General features: G+C 36.4%; 1 protein-coding gene across 1 annotated transcript in view; it reads right to left on the bottom strand.

Annotated features, from left to right (window-relative positions):
* LOC110382375 (facilitated trehalose transporter Tret1) overlaps nt 1-17495 on the bottom strand; it is a 102097-nt gene that overhangs the window by 3931 nt on the left and 80671 nt on the right. Inside the window, exon 4 of the mRNA XM_049849814.2 lies at nt 3374-3561. Coding sequence (XP_049705771.1) covers nt 3374-3561 — 188 coding nt within the window. The remainder of the gene's footprint in view (nt 1-3373; nt 3562-17495) is intronic.

Consider the following 17495-nt stretch of genomic DNA (forward strand, 5'->3'; position numbering starts at 1 on the left):
GTGTGAAATATGACATGAATATGAAGGGAGTAAATGTTAGTACGACGAATGGCAGAGACGAATGGAAAAAGTGGTAATAAGGCATGAAAAAGAAAGAAAAAGAAGTAGCTTTTTTTGCACTTTTTTACAATCCAAAAGATTTTTGAATTTGATGATTGTCCAGGCTCATTCATCATCATTTACATTTTTGTTTCCCAATTACACTTGTGAGACAATTATTTTATTTATTTATTGAAATTGTATTTATTTACATGAAAACTCGAGAAATATAGCAACATTATTATTTAAAATTCCCCACACGATACCCCAGCCAACGTTCTCACAATAATTTCTCGAATATTGTTTCTTAAGTCCAATAATCATGTATTCTTACACCAAAACATTGGTCATCAGTTCACATAGTCTCGTAAAATGTTAACAATAGATTACTTTACATAAATAATACTTAACATTGCTACGTTACTGCATAAGCACAGTAATACCTTTTTATGTTTTGTTCGAAGAATGCCAAAGACTATGTATGGTCAGTCAGACACGACTATCCATTGACAAGTACTAGAATGAGGATCGTTTATTACCTACTACGTACTCGTTCGATTGATGGGTTTCTGCCTATTTTGTCGAAATTCAATTTGGTTATCAATTGGAAAACATAGGCTGTGTAAAGGATTCCTGTTAATTCAATCACTGTGATGTTCACAATGGGTCGTACCACAGCTGTCAAATTTGCATGCAAACGTTCTGTGTTATTCATGCCTTCAATTTGACAAATTCTACGAATATGAATGTTGTGGGTAATCCGACTTATAATGATTTGTGCTGGTTCTAGGATTACACGGATTGAGGGTACGAATGTCTAATGCTTAAGCATCGTTAAGTTTACGTAGCTCAGAATTTGGTAAATGAATTATGCATCTGTTATTAAAATACAGTTATAGTTATAAATAGACTCGTTATTAGATTAACATACTTAAGGTCATATTAAAATAATACATTTGTATCTAGTTGGCATCAACTTATGCAAATATTGTTGAGAGACCTATAAATATCATCTATTAGACATGATAAACTATAGCTATTATCGTACTTTGAATATAGGAAATATTCTGAATCTTTTATTTTTAGAACAAAACATTAGCATCGATAAGGTAATCTGAATATTTTTAAAAGTTTCCGTGCTATCAAATTAGAAGAAATTTTCTTTTAAATTCTGATATCAATGTCAAAGTTACCATACATAAGACTGTAAGTAGGTACCAAACAAGACCTATCCTAGAAATAAGGACTATCGCATCTACCAAAGTTACCTACTCTATACTTCGTCCTCAACTCAAAGTGACGTCTGTCAAAGATTGCACGATTCTGAAAACTGCAAGCAGTGGGCACGCAATGCTAATACTCATTTATTTCTCAATAACTTAAATTAAATCGCCAATTGTTTTCCTATGGATTACGTTGTACGTTGTACTAATATTAAAAAGTGTCAATAAGAATTGTGTTGATTTATGACGAATTTTTATTGCTATTTTATAAGGTATGCTTATTATAGTAAGTATATATAAATTGTTCTATTAATATAAAGTCACCGGGCTTTGACCGGATTTTTTTTTTGCATATAGTATGACATAGTCAACTGTTTAAATGGTCTCGAATTCGACTGGTAGATATTTAAAACAATCGGCCATCAGAACCTTGAAATAACATAATACAAAGATCCGAAGTGACAACCTCCTCCTTTTTTTGGAAGTTGGTTAAAAATCAATACAAAATAATAATACATTTCTTTCGAGTGTGATTGCACCCTTATCCTAGTCAAGAGTTCCATTCAATTTTAATGTCTCTTTGACGCACGAAAGTTTCTTCTGTATAAGGTGTCCCATAATGTTTTATGTTGGCCCCTAATTGACCATATATGGTGTTCCTTAGCTTTCTCCCGTAGATACAGTTCCTTTATACGCAGTTTTCGTAATAGGGCTATAATGCTGGTTTATGTTTCCTGAGGTCTGTGGTTTGATCCCTAATGTTATTAGATTTACCTATTTAAGTTACTGTGTGAAACGTCTTTGGTGTATTAGATGGGTTTGATGGTGGTCCTACCGTTTTGGAATGCAATTTGATATTCTTTACTTTTGTTACAAACAGTAGCCTAAAAACTGACAGTTTTCTATTATAAGGTAAAGCGGAACGCTTCGAACCGGTCCTTGAAACCTAAGTAAAGGCCTATTTTCAGCAGTGAAAGTCCTATACTCTTCAAGGCTATTGCCGGTGCTGCGGGATTGTTCTCTGCGCTGCATCCACACCACGGGAGTGGTGATTGATTAATGATTTTCACCAAAAAACAGTCCTCTAGCTGAAGTAATGATGCTACTTACTTGTGTCGTCATAATAATGCAGCAGATTAGCATGCCCCCGCAGAATGACGCGGCAGAGATCATGTGCACGCTGGTGGACAGAGCAGTGGCGAGCCACGCGAGGGTGTACGGTAGGACAGTGTCTACATGATACAGCTACTTACTTGTGTCGTCATAATGATGCAGCAGATTAGCATGCCCCCGCAGAATGACGCGGCAGAGATCATGTGCACGCTGGTGGACAGAGCAGTGGCGAGCCACGCGAGGGTGTACGGTAGGACAGTGTCTACATGATACAGCTACTTACTTGTGTCGTCATAATGATGCAGCAGATTAGCATGCCCCCGCAGAATGACGCGGCAGAGATCATGTGCACGCTGGTGGACAGAGCAGTGGCGAGCCACGCGAGGGTGTACGGTAGGACAGTGTCTACATGATACAGCTACTTACTTGTGTCGTCATAATGATGCAGCAGATTAGCATGCCCCCGCAGAATGACGCGGCAGAGATCATGTGCACGCTGGTGGACAGAGCAGTGGCGAGCCACGCGAGGGTGTACGGTAGGACAGTGTCTACATGATACAGCTACTTACTTGTGTCGTCATAATGATGCAGCAGATTAGCATGCCCCCGCAGAATGACGCGGCAGAGATCATGTGCACGCTGGTGGACAGAGCAGTGGCGAGCCACGCGAGGGTGTACGGTAGGACAGTGTCTACATGATACAGCTACTTACTTGTGTCGTCATAATGATGCAGCAGATTAGCATGCCCCCGCAGAATGACGCGGCAGAGATCATGTGCACGCTGGTGGACAGAGCAGTGGCGAGCCACGCGAGGGTGTACGGTAGGACAGTGTCTACATGATACAGCTACTTACTTGTGTCGTCATAATGATGCAGCAGATTAGCATGCCCCCGCAGAATGACGCGGCAGAGATCATGTGCACGCTGGTGGACAGAGCAGTGGCGAGCCAGGCGAGGGTGTACGGTAGGACAGTGTCTACATGATACAGCTACTTACTTGTGTCGTCATAATGATGCAGCAGATTAGCATGCCCCCGCAGAATGACGCGGCAGAGATCATGTGCACGCTGGTGGACAGAGCAGTGGCGAGCCAGGCGAGGGTGTACGGTAGAGCAGTCGCGATCAGCACTGAGCGGCGACCGAGACGCATCGCGAAGCCTCCCATTATACCGCCAACGAATGCACCTGAGGAAGAACAGAGATTTTGATAAGTTTTCAATAAAATGAAGACCTCAGAATTCGGTATGACAATTACAATTGTTGCAGTATAGATATCACCGATATCTGTCGTGTCTCTTAATGCATGGACGCGGATGGACCATCCAGATACATAAAGGTCAGTTGGTAGAACTGTCAATGGTGAGACACGGACTAATCATGATTGTGCATAGTAGTGTACAATAATATTATCCTGTAAATGACAATAACACCGCCTGTGAAAACTTCATATTTTTGTTAACATTCCAATTTCACTGAATAGCCTAAATATTTTCCTCTGCACAGCAATGTTTACCTGTACATTTTCAATAGGATTTCTCACGACAAATTGAAAATTCTGAAAAGCTTTACATTCCGTGATCGCTTTGAAAACTTTTTTCCCGTGAAAAGGGGACAAATATTCACTTTGACAGGCGGAATATCAAACGATGTAGTTTTGTGCTCAATTCTAACGATTTCAATCGGAAATCGGCATTTTTTTATTGTGAGCTTTCTGTTCTGTTTTGTCAGGTAAGATTTTAATCCCTGATATAGAAGAGGAGTTTTATGTTTACCACTGTGTGTGTCTGTCTGTGGCGCCTTAGCTCTTAACAGATGAAACGATTTGGATGCAGTTTTTAGTTAAGAGCTACATAGTTTACCAGCGGTGATTATTTCGCTATAATAATAGCAGTACTTAGTATTAGCTATATTTCATAAAAAAATTGAAAGAGAAAGATGTACCTACCTAAGACTTCAAGAAAGAGCATTTATTCTGTAAATGAGGTAACATATATACCTGATATATCAGTTTAAATGGTAGCCGATTTCAATTCAAAAAAGCTAAATAATAATTACAAAACAAATGTAAGTATACAAAAACCTCTAGGTTTCCATTAAACAATGAAGTACTTAACTATAATATAATAAATCATTCATCCTAATGTTTATGATTTTCTTTCATACCTCTATAGTAATGGAAATGTTATTAATATTATAAAACAGTTCTACAAACATAAAATAATGTATGTAGTTTATTCTTGTAGCTATTAATAATATTGTTTATATTTTACGTCAGTAGAGCTGCCATATTGTATGTAAGATAGTATAGTATTTCGGATATTCTAAACTGCTAAACGAGTATTCATCAGGAATTATTCTTAATTTATCATGCAGATTACAACTTCATAAATCCCACTATTTAGCATAAGAGATGTTTAATTTCTTAAAAAATGGGTCTTCCCAAGACTTCTCAGTGACATTTTATTAGGAGGAAATATACTTAAAATATTATAGATAAGACATCTCAAAAACACGAAAAGTACAAACATTCAACAGACTTCATATTTTCCCGTTTTCCTCTCATACACACTGACGGAAAACTACAACTCTTATTAATTGAAAGCTCAACGCTGAGCGATTGCGATACATGTAAATATATCCGGGTATGTCTATCGTCTGAGCCGTTTATTTCCGTCTGGCACGAAATCACTGCGAGATGTACCAGATTGGCTGGCTCCATGGACAACTGAATAACTAGCGGAGGTGCCATACTTAGCGGAAAATCGAATCAATCCCGTTGGATCCCACATTTTGATCCCTAAAGGGAATAAATACTAACCCCCTTACTTATAAAATCTCTAATCACCTTCTAAGCAACATTTTAACTAATCACTACTTAAAGTCTTAAGTAGTAATTAAATGTTAGTTAAGACATGCTTAAGCAACGTATATAAGTAAGAATTTTCTTAAACAGCCCTTAAGTATTACTTATATTTAATTCACATTTATAAGTAAGGCTGTAAACAATTATCTGTGGGATTGATCGTCACAACTATTAAAATGGGAACAAAAAGTGGGATTCAACGGAAATTACTCGGAAAATATTATGTAGCTTAAAAAATTAGTACGCCAAAATGCGAGTGTTCGAGGGACGAGGAACGTTACTGTTTGCGCTCTTTTTGGACTGGATATTTTTTTGTAAAACCAAAAATCCTTGAATGTCTCAAAGAACATTGATACATACATTGATATTGTGTAAAAATAACTTAAAATTTAAGGATAGAAGCGACATCACCTCGAGCTCTGTTAATCGCCTGTGCGAGGTAGCATGTGCAGAAATAGGAAGTCATTTATTCGTATGTGTATATAGACCACCAGCAAGTAACTTTTCATTATTTATTACAAATATGGAGGAAATACTTAGGAAGATTTTTAAGTCAAATAAACTAGTTTTCATTTGCGGTGACTTTAACATAGATATATCTTCTGAATCTTCTGATAAATATCAACTGTTATCTCTATTTCAATCTTTTAATTTAAAACATTTGTTTAATGAACCCACTAGAATTACACCATCTTCAAGTTCATGTTTAGACAATATTTTTACAAATTGTGTGGTTCAGCATTCTTCCATTATTGCTGGTGTGAGATCGGATCACTTAGGGCAGCTTGTTAGCTTTCCTGCTAATAGAAACACTCCGTCAAGCGTAGTAATAAAATACAGACAATTAACAGACAGAACCTTAGAAACCTTTAAAAATAATGTTGTCAATAAATTATGCAGTAGTTTTAAATCAGAGGACTCGAATACTAAATTTAATAAGTTATTTAACACACTTTGTCTAGAATTTAATAAATCATGTCCTATTAAGAAACTAAAAATCGACAATAAATTAAAATTCAACGAATGGTGTACAAAAGGGATTAGGATAAGCAGAGATGTATTGTATAACCTGTATCGAGAAAAATCAATGACATCTGATAAATCTTTTCATGATCATGTACGGAACTACTCTAAGGTATTCAAAAGTGTATGTATTCTCGCAAAGTCTAAATCAATTAGTGATAGAATAACTAAATCGGATAATAAAATAAAAACCGTTTGGAAAATAATAAATGCGGAAACGGGTCAAATTAAAGTCCGGGATACTGAACTATCGTTAACGATTAATGATGCAACTGTGTCGGATAATGTGCAGGTTGCTAACGCGTTTGATAATTTTTTCTCTAATGTACCTGTAGAGGTTACTAAATCACTTAACTCGTCCTCTACACTTGCAGAGTCATTACTAAAACAAAATTTTGCTAAAGAAGTACCGGATTTCGGATTCCATTACATAACTTTTAATACAGTAAAAAAAGCTTTCAAAAACCTTAATTTAAAAAAAACGGAAGACTTATGGGGCATCTCTGTTAAAGCCCTGAGCTCCGTGATTGACAATATTGCACCAATACTCAGTCAAATATTTAACTCGTGTATAGATGAAGGCACCTTTCCTGATTTGATGAAACATAGTAAGGTCATTCCAATATTTAAGTCAGGTTGTAAGAAAAATCCGTCAAACTACAGACCCATTTCTATTCTCCCGGCTCTAAGTAAAATATTCGAAAGGATCATGCTTGATCAGATGTTAAACCATTTCAACTTAAACGATATACTGCACGACCGTCAATTCGGCTTTACAAAGGGTAGGTCCACTACGGACGCAAGTGCGCGGTTAGTCACTCAGATTTTGGAAGCCTGGGAGAGTTCGCAGGATGCCGTCGGTATATTCTGTGATCTCTCCAAAGCATTTGATTGTGTGGACCACGATACACTAATTTCTAAGCTGAGACACTACGGCATTCGTGGAAAATCTCTTGAACTTGTCCGGTCTTATTTATCCAACAGACAGCAAAAAGTGGATGTCTGCGGCTCAACATCTTCGGGGACAGTTGTAAAAATGGGCGTGCCTCAAGGCTCTATACTGGGTCCATTTCTGTTCCTAGCTTATATAAATGACCTTCCATTTGTGTTGTCTGATATTTCGGATGTTATTTTGTTTGCGGATGACACTTCCCTTGTCTTTAAAGTTAAGCGTAAGAACCCCAATGTTAGTCACATTAATGAAAGCCTAGAAATTCTCTCCAAATGGTTCGCAGCCAACAATTTATTATTAAACGCTTCCAAGACTAAATGTCTTAAGTTCTGTTTGCCTAACGTCACTGCGGTTGAAACAAATATAATGCTCGATAAGAGCAAATTAGAGTTAATTAACAGTACAGTATTTCTGGGCATTACCATTGACAGTAAATTGCAATGGGGTCCCCATATATCCTCCCTATCAGGGCGACTTGGTTCTGCTGCTTTTGCAGTCAGAAAAATCAGACAACTGACCGATGTAGCTACGGCCAGGCTTGTATACTTCGCCTATTTCCATTGCGTGATGTCATATGGCATTTTGCTATGGGGGGCAGCGGCTGATGTCCAATCAATTTTTGTTTTGCAAAAAAGGGCGATCCGAGCGATCTATGGCATGGGCTCTCGCGAATCTCTTAGAGAATTCTTTAAGGAAATTAATATACTTACATTACCTTCCTTGTATATTTTTGAAAATATTATGTTTGTTCGCAAAAACATCCATAAATTCACAGTTAAAAGTGACATTCACCAGATAAATACACGTAACAAACATAAATTAGTGGTTCCCAAGTTTAGGCTAACAAAAACAAATAAGTCGTTCTTAGGGAATTGTGTACGTTTCTATAACAAGCTACCTAAATGTATCCTTGATCTCACGGATAAAAAGTTTAAGAATGTAGTTAAAAACATTTTGATTAAAAGGCGTATTATAAAATTCAGGATTACATTAATGACAGTGATGCCTGGCGTTAAATTAATATTGTTTTTTATTTTTCTCTGCACATGTGGCTTCCCCGGCGACCACGGGCACGGGAGTGCCTCCGCCCAGACCAGCCAAGCCCAAGCCAGCAAGACCCCAAATTGTATTATATAATGACTTGGTTACCCAATATATTTTTTCTTTGAATTGTATAAATTATTTTTCCAGTAACGATTGCACAAAAATTATCTTGTATAATTTATTAATACATTTTTAGCTCAATTTGGATTGTATAACATTCTCAGGACTAGATAGAAAACTGTATGTTTGTAATTATTTTTATTTTCTTTTAAAAAGAGTGTCCATGGAGTTTCTTGCCGGTTCTTCTCCATGAGACCAACTCTTTGGAACCGTGCACCTAACTTTGACGTTTCGAAAGAGCTTTCATAGGCCTATTTGAAATAAAAAATTTTGAGTTTGAGTTTGAGTTTGAGTTTGAACCCAAACGCCTCGTTAGTTCACTCGTAACTGTCGGTTTTTGCTAGACAAAGAGCTAGAAGAAGGCGCCTGCATTAAGTATGGCAACTCCGGTCCTCTTTCCTTACTCCGTGGTTGGCTCGGACTAAACATTTGATTTCATGTGCGTTTGTTTGTTTTGTCTTTTTGCGAAGTTTTGTATGTGTGGTCTTGGAGATCATTGAAAGGTTGGTTTTGTCTGGCAGTGTAAATTCAGCGTTTTTGTTTGATTAGCAAAACATTCGTGTAAAGTGATGGATACACTGCCAAAATTATTATAGTAAATTGCCCATATTTTTTCCGATGACATTAGTTTTGGCTCATACAAAATTCTATCAATTACCTAATGTCTGTATGTATTTTGGTACACAGAAGAGCAGTTTATTGTATTTTCAATTAATTAATAAAAATCATGAGCTTTACCAATTTAGATAAACATGACGCAAACAGATTGAAATATGTAGCAATAGACCATATAACTATAAATAGTATAGGTACTTTCTACAGGACGTTAAAACACAGCTAGTAGTCAAAGTGTATTTACTCAATCTTAAATTCTATTACTGCAAATAAACACGAATTGCGTTAAAATGATACACAGCAACGGATGCAAAACCCATATATTGTACGTTAACACAGAATTGTAGGAAAACAAATAAACTTGTGTGCGTTCCGTATTGGAACATCACCAATCATTTTCATTGTGAAATTCCTAAGGGAGAGTGTATGCTTTTCAACCTCTGTCATTGCCTAATAATCTATGTCGGTAATCCCAGCTAAAACTAAAATTTTCGTAAATGTTTATACTTAAGAAAAAGTAAGTAAAGTTGCCATCCTCAGAAATTTGACTAAATATCTGGAGAACCTTAAAAATTAAAAAATAATCAGTGATAAAATACTAAGGTACACAAATTGAAAGTATTTTACTTACCTATCTATACCTACTTAAATCCTAATAGGTACATCGTTTCTATTACAACATTGCAATAATAGCCAAACTTATAGCGAAGAACCAATTACATCCAAATCAATACATTTGGTAGATAACTACACAGATTTTATGAAATGCGCCCTATAAAATCAAACTATGCATCAATAGTAAATAACGAGCGTGTTTGCTATAACGAACCATCACGCCAAAAGCTTCATATCAAAGGCTTTCAATACACACAGACAAACAGACATACAGACACGCGAACATACAAACAGACGATTGAATTGAATGACGTTGGCAATGAAGTGATGGACTGCAGTTTCGTGTCAATAAACTATAGGTACATACGGCTACTACACGGTTATATACGGCTTGTTTTCGTAAAAAAAAGCATAAGAATACAGGAAATAGTGGAATTGAAAAAGGGTTGAAAATGTTCCATTGCCTTTGCAACTAAATAATAAACCAAAAAAACTGCAAATGTGGCCTTTTTGCACATACAAAGAGTTTGCATTCAATAAAATACTGTCTTGTTTCTATGCTAAAATTCAAATCAAGCCATTCACTGCAATTAAAAGAAATAACAAAAAAAAACTCTAATGGCATCTCGGATTTTGACAGACAACGGCCAGTAACTTTTCTTATTCATACCACGGCATTCCGAAAGGAGGTTGCATTGCACACTTTTAAAGTTTTAACAAATAAAATAGAGAACTGTCAAATTGACATTTAATTAACCTATAGAGTTAATTTTAGCTTATCTATGATTGTTCAAAAGGAATTTCAATAGCTCGAATCTGTCTACACTGCCTTTTGATCGGCCATAACCTCGAGGTATCTCAATGATGAATAAATACATCGCAAGACTTCACAAATGAAACAAAAGAGTTCTTTCAGTCGATGACTGGAACACTAATCCCGCCTACCAAAACGAAATAAGTAGGCTGAACATTCTTAGAGCATTGAACGAATTGGAGCCGCCGTGAGCACAAATGTCTGTGCGAAAAAATGCTGCTAAATAAAGCGTGGGGGACGAGAAAATGGAATGAATAAGTTTTTTATATTTGATAGTGACAAGAATTCTAAGTTTTACTAGAGTTTTTTAAATTGGCAAAATACATTGAACATCTCTGGCATTCGTTATGGGTACTCAGAAGCCAGTAAGTCTCACAACCAGTCATACCTTGACCCAGACACCTTGTGAAACACCAGTGTTTTGACTGGCTGAATCCGGTTAGACTGGAAGCCGACCCCAACATAGCTGGGAAAAGGCTAGGCAGATGATGGTAGTTATATCTCACTCTACCATTAGCATAAAAACTTTCCAGTAGAAGTACAAGTAAAGGAACATAACGACACTGGCGTCTCCAATTGGTTAACTAATCTAAGTGAACATCCCAAAAAGTGGCATACCGAAGTCGAGAGTCGCCCTTTATCAACGAAAAACAATGTCTTAAGAAATACCTATGTCGGCGGCAGAAGATATATTAAACGCCGTCACTTGACGGTACAAAACACTTTTATTTTGTTATTTACGCCGGTATTCAGGTTGCTACCAATTTAGAATGCTGTTCTAATGTATTTATTGATTTATTGGTCGCGGTATTTGTACAGTGCGACCAGTGTATCTTGACGTTTCTTTGGCGGGACGGTAATGTCAAATTGGGTTGAGTTTAGCAATGAATCCCGTGAAGAAATGTTTTTATTTCAATTCGTGTCTCGTTTTGAGTGAAATCTTTGTTTAATGCAAATTATTGTAAGCGACATGTAACTGTTCAAAATTAACATGAATAGTTTGATAGAATAATTAGGGATCACAATATACTGGGTTTACTGTAGTGTTTAGCCGATTGTAAAAAATAGGCTAGTGGCATAAAAGATTGATGATTATGCAGTGATGCAATGCTTTATTTCATAACATGTAAAGAAAGTACTTGAAAGAAAACTTTCCTATCGATTGCAAGACTATACTTTTGGTAAGTAATTGCATAAATAAGGAAAACCATGGTTAAATATATATTTTTTATTACACCAATTACATCTTTGAGTACAGTTCCCAGAGTACCTACCACATTTAATGCATGTCTTTCTGTCTAGGACATTTACAATATAAATCCTAAAACATTACCAGTTAAATAGTACGGAAGGGCCAATCAGACTCATACATTTTACTTTAGCGTTCTCCGATATTCATTTCCCTAACTTATTGCCTCAGCAATGAAATAATAACCACATCAAATTGATCATTGCGTAAATGCCCACTAAACGGATTAAAATTAATGAATAATGCTTCCAGTTTATTAATATCACTTGAAATTGCTAACTATCGAGTGATAAAACGTTATGGCGTGAAATCATGGAGAACTAAATGACTAGCGGAGATGTCATAACGCAAAATCTCCTAAGAAAGTAGCGCGACAACATGCGGGTGTTCGGGGGACGAGGAACGTTACTAGCTCCGCCCTTACACGCCCTCTTTAAAACCCACCCACTTATTTCAAAATAAAATCACCAATCATTGATAGATTGGTTTTGATTTTACAAAGATCCCGAACATCTCGATGGTTCTAGTAACTGATCACGCCTGCCGTACGTTGCTTGACCTACAAGAAGGCGTCTGACCTACCTTCCTTATGGCATCTCCGCTATCTTTCCTTCCTCCGTTGACACAATCTTCACGCCGCCATATTTTATGGGTTTGACAGTTATTCAACTGACATAATTACCGTAGTATCAATCAGTTTGTAATAGACTGGTCCTTGGCGGTCCTGCTTAAAGTTGTATGAGCAGGAATAGAGCTGGTTACATGCTTGTTTCTGCCTCAAGGAAAGTCTTCTACGAGATAACGCTTAATAATGGTCACTTTTAACATAAAATCCATTGAATGTCGTATTTAGGTATAGGGAGGGAGGTAGCCAAATGATACCTATGTTTCGTTTGAACAAAATTATAATATTAATAAATCTTAACTATTACCTAATTATTAATTCAGGAAAGCTAAACAAAACTCAAAACCAATTGATTGTCATTTGTTTTTCATGATAAACATTTGTTGTCAATCAAATTCAAATAAGCCAATAAAATATACATACTTCCATCATATTCCTTCAATTCCACATTACACTGCGTGCCAAAAACTGGTCACAATGTAATTGAACCGACATACGCAAACTGCTCGCGGGTGTAACGTAATGGAGGTGTATTCAATTATCATTATATCGGCAATAAATAATAATTTCCAGATACTTTTTGAGACAGTTTTATCGATAATAAATTACGGTTATTTCGGAAGATCGGTTTTATTGATTATTGTGTTGCTTTTACCGTAAATTGTGTTATTAAATACAGGGCATATTTTTGTACATAAGGTCCCGGCTTTCGTTGAACATCTTTGTTAGTTGTTACGGGTAGTCAGAAGCCAGTAAAACTGACAACCAGTTTTATCTAGGGGTTGCCCAGTTAGCTGGGTTGAGGAGGTGAGATAAGCAGTCGCTTCTTGTAAAACACTGGTACTCAGCTGCCTCCTATTAGACTGGAAGCCGACCCCAACATAGTTCGGAAAAGGCTTGGGAGATGATGATCATGAACAAAGCTTAGGCAAGATTATTTTTAAGTACTGTATTATTATCAAATATTAAAGTCTGCCAATACCTCCCAACCCTAGGCTTGTAGCAAGCCCATATCTTGTATCTTGTCAAACTGATAATTCAAGATAATCGACAAAACGGTGGCTAAATTAAAGCTAAATTATTGAGACCTTGATCTAGAAAATAGGTCTTAAATGTATGTGAACGGACAAAGATAAGAAAGGTATGCAGACAATCTCTTGAAACATGAATAACTGTTTTGAAAGCTATTTGACCTAACCACGACACAACACTTATTCATGCTAAAAAAACATTGTTCATTGTTGGGAAAAGGCTAGGATGATGATTTTTGTACACAAGAGTGGTTTCCATATTACTATTTAAAAAGACATTGAGGAGGTTTTAGTAGAACTTAAAACTGTAGATTTTTCAGTAAAAAAATAAGAACACAAGTCTATCTAATATAGAAAGAGTTAAACACAGAAAAGTCAATGTACTAACTTAACTCGAAACCACAAGTTAGCATGTAGATTTTAGCATGAGATGTTATTAATGATTTCTCCGAAGAAAGTTGTGTAGCTAGTTCTACCGGCGGTATTATTGTAAATATGTTCGTAATACAAGATATTATTACGATGTTGAGATACAAGAGCTATGTGGTTTTATCTTTTAATAAGCTTACAGCTCGGCAGCTTTTAGACTTTGTATACTATAAAGCAAAGGACTTAGGCTGGTTTCTAAAAAAAAGATAATATTTTATATATTATAAAAATGCTTGTCATAATTATTATAAAGTACAGTAACTACTGCTGTAATATTGGCATTAAAACATTTTAAAACTGGACCAAATAAAATGCAACCAAGTGTATTTTTTAAACATATTCTGTGTTCCAAAAAAATTTCGCGAAAACAAAACCAATTTTGGCGAAAATCCACGAAAAGGGAAATTCGAAGGCAAAGTCTTTATCCCCAAAAAGCCTCCAAACATTAAGATTGTTTGTACTAATATGTCGTAACATTTCAAGTTTTACAAACAAAACGCTAAACATTTGGAAACTAACGCCATATTTCACAACACTGAAAGGAAAACACTTACATAACTTACAACAATTACTTAGAAACCAAAATGCCTTAAGTCACTGCAAAGTTGCCACTCAATTTTCGACTCTACTCCATAACCATAAAGTCCTAATTAGATATTTGTCACGTCTAGTTAAGACGTCTATTAAATTCAGTTGTGTCCATGGAGAACAAAATGACTAGCGGAGATGTCATGACGCAAAATCTCCTAAGAAAGTAGCGCGCCAACATGCAGGTGTTCGAGGGACAAGGAATGTTACTAACGCCACCCACACATCTCCATTAAAACCCGAAATTTCAGGTTGCTCGTTCGGGTTGCTTGTCAATCAATGATTTGACAAGCAACCCGAACGCCTCGTTAATTCTAGTAACTAATCACGCCTACTGTATGTTACTTGACCTACAAGAAGGCGCCGAAGACCTACCTTCCTTATGGCATCTCCGCTATCTTTCCATCCTCCGAGCTTGTGTCAAAGATTGCTTTGTTTCACAACTCTTTGTTTACTCACAATAATAATTTAAAAGGCTGACTCAGTGCTGAAATTGAATTAAAACGATTTTAATATAAAAGGGTTTTTGTCTGAAAGCTGTTAATGTGCTTTAATGTCGCACTAAGAGCCCTGGTTAAGTGTTCATTAAGCTGTAAAATGTAATTAACAATGGTTTTACTTTATAATGTATTAAAATTTTATATTCTCTTTTAACTCTGAAAATGGACTGATTGACATTATAATCTCGACATTGACATAATTATTATTTTTTAATCTTTTTTCTTTTAATCCTTCTCCGTGTGAGACGAGGCCTGTGCCCAGCAGTGGGACGATAAAAAGGCTGTAACTGTAACTGTAATATTTTTTCGTCTCTATAAAGTAAACTTTAAGTTACCCGTATGTATATTTTAGGTCTGTTTTATAGTCGTAAATTGGACAGTAATCTCAACCCGTTTAAAATCAAATCCTCTCAGACTTTGCACTTTGAACTCAGCAATAAGTCTTTCTTTAATTTACGTCTGTTTCTCGTGTTTGTATGAGTCACTGCCAAATCCTACTCTCCTCATTGTTTGATACTAACATAGGTATCCGCTCTATTTTTTCCTCTTTCTAGTGAAAAACATGAAGGAAATGGCAATACTTAGCGATCTTTTGTAAATTAGACTGTTATTAAGTGCTCATTTGTAATCTAATTATACATTAACGACCCGTTTTCCCATGGTTTCACCCACATCTCGTGGGTACTACTGCCCACACCGGGGAAAAAGGAAACGCATGTAAGTTGGGAAGTCGGAAGCTTTCAAACAGTCAAAGAATTTGTAAAATCGGTCCAGTGGCAACAAACAAAGATACATTATTAGTGTAGATAGTACACATAACTCTTTTTTTGATACAAAACCCTCCTGTATTCCAATTTTCAAGCACCGTCGAAATATATATAACAAAACAACATCATATTATATCCGATTCCCTTACTCAAACCAACTTCACATAAATCAAGATAACCAAAACGAGCCAAAAACAATAGCACAAATTCTAACTAACTTATTACTAATAACCGTCACGTTTGCTACCAAATATACATACAAATATAATAATCTTAAAACCATGAAGTCACGAATTCAATCCCGGATTCAAGATTTATTCAGCAAATCAATAGTGTCAAGTTGTTATCCTGTAGCGATCTATCAAATAAATCAATTATACACAGACACAGCCGGGAGCTGAACTATTTATATTGGTAGATAATCTTTACTAATAGTTAGTAGTGTAGACTGTAGACCGTTTGGCTGGGGTATTAATTATGGTGGTTTAATTAGGAGGAAGACAGAAGGAGATCATCAAGAAATTGCAGACACAGGTAGCAAGATATGAATGTTTGCAAAAGGATTTTCTTTTTGCAGTATTCTGACATTGATCTACCTTTTGAACCTTTTGGAGCACCTTTTGAAGGAGCTTTGCATCTAGGTCTTTGAAGACTCTGATTTTCGAACAAAATAACGGGTGATTTTTTAAGAGGTATAGGATTTGATTTTCAAAAAAAGCACAAAAAACTTGAAAAATTTGATGAAATCTTTATTGGAATCGATGGAACGATCAATATAATTTAATGTTTGAAGATGATTTCATGCAAATGCTGGCCGCGGCTCCGGTTTAGATGGCCCATTCGCAAGGCCCAATTACGGCACTCTCTCCAACATATCAGCCGGTATATTACGAATAAATGCTTCAATATTGGCTCCCAGTGCGTCAATCGTTGCTGGCTCCACAAGAAATAGTCCAAAGGCGTTAGATCACACGATCTAGGCGGCCAATTGACGAGCCCAAAACGTGAGTTAAACTGTTCACCGAAGCCTGCTCTCAATTAGGCCATTGTTTCGCGTGCCGTGTGGCATGTGGCACCGTCTTGTTGGTACCACATGTCAGGCATGTCCAATTCTTCCATTTTGGGCAAAAAAAAATTGCCAATCATCACACGGTAACGTCCGCCATTCACAGTAACGTTTCGGCCATTGTCGTCTTTGATAGTAAAATTCAATAATTTGCAAGCGTTGTTCGTTCGTAAGTTGATTCATGGTTAAATTATAGACCATACTGAACAAGTTTCACAATGACACAAGACACGATTCACGCGTGATCTACCAAAAACAGTGTTGCCAAAAAGATACCAGCAAAAAAACACCCTTTATAAGCTAGATTAACCAAATGCTCATGAAGAATTGATACTTATTTTAGAAATCGGATAGGACAAAGAAGAAAGTGAACCAGCTTAGAAAATATATCGTCGAAAAGAATATGATAAAAACGAATGTTACTTGGGAGATGACGGCAGATAGAAATGTATGGAACGAGAAAACTTGCTGCGCCGACCCCAAAAGAAATTGGGATAAAGGCAGGAGGATGAAGATAATCGGACAAAACAAAATGACAAACAAGAACCAAGAGAATAACCAAAAGTGCATTTTTCCAACAAAATAAATAAGCAAACTCATTACAAAGTAATACAAAATACTGGCCGTAAGAAGTCAGACCACAAACCTAGTCTGGGTATAAATCTTTGTAATCTCAGACACAGCCGCAGGGCAAAACTATTTATCCACAGATAATATGACATGTTTATGTAAGGAATAATCAAGGTTTATGATGAAAACCAGGATGTAGAAGCCATCAGAATCTACCTGATTGGGCATCATGAAAAATATGGGCATGG

This window comes from Helicoverpa armigera, chromosome 24, assembly GCF_030705265.1.
Source record: "Helicoverpa armigera isolate CAAS_96S chromosome 24, ASM3070526v1, whole genome shotgun sequence".
NCBI classification, from domain to species: domain Eukaryota; kingdom Metazoa; phylum Arthropoda; class Insecta; order Lepidoptera; family Noctuidae; genus Helicoverpa; species Helicoverpa armigera.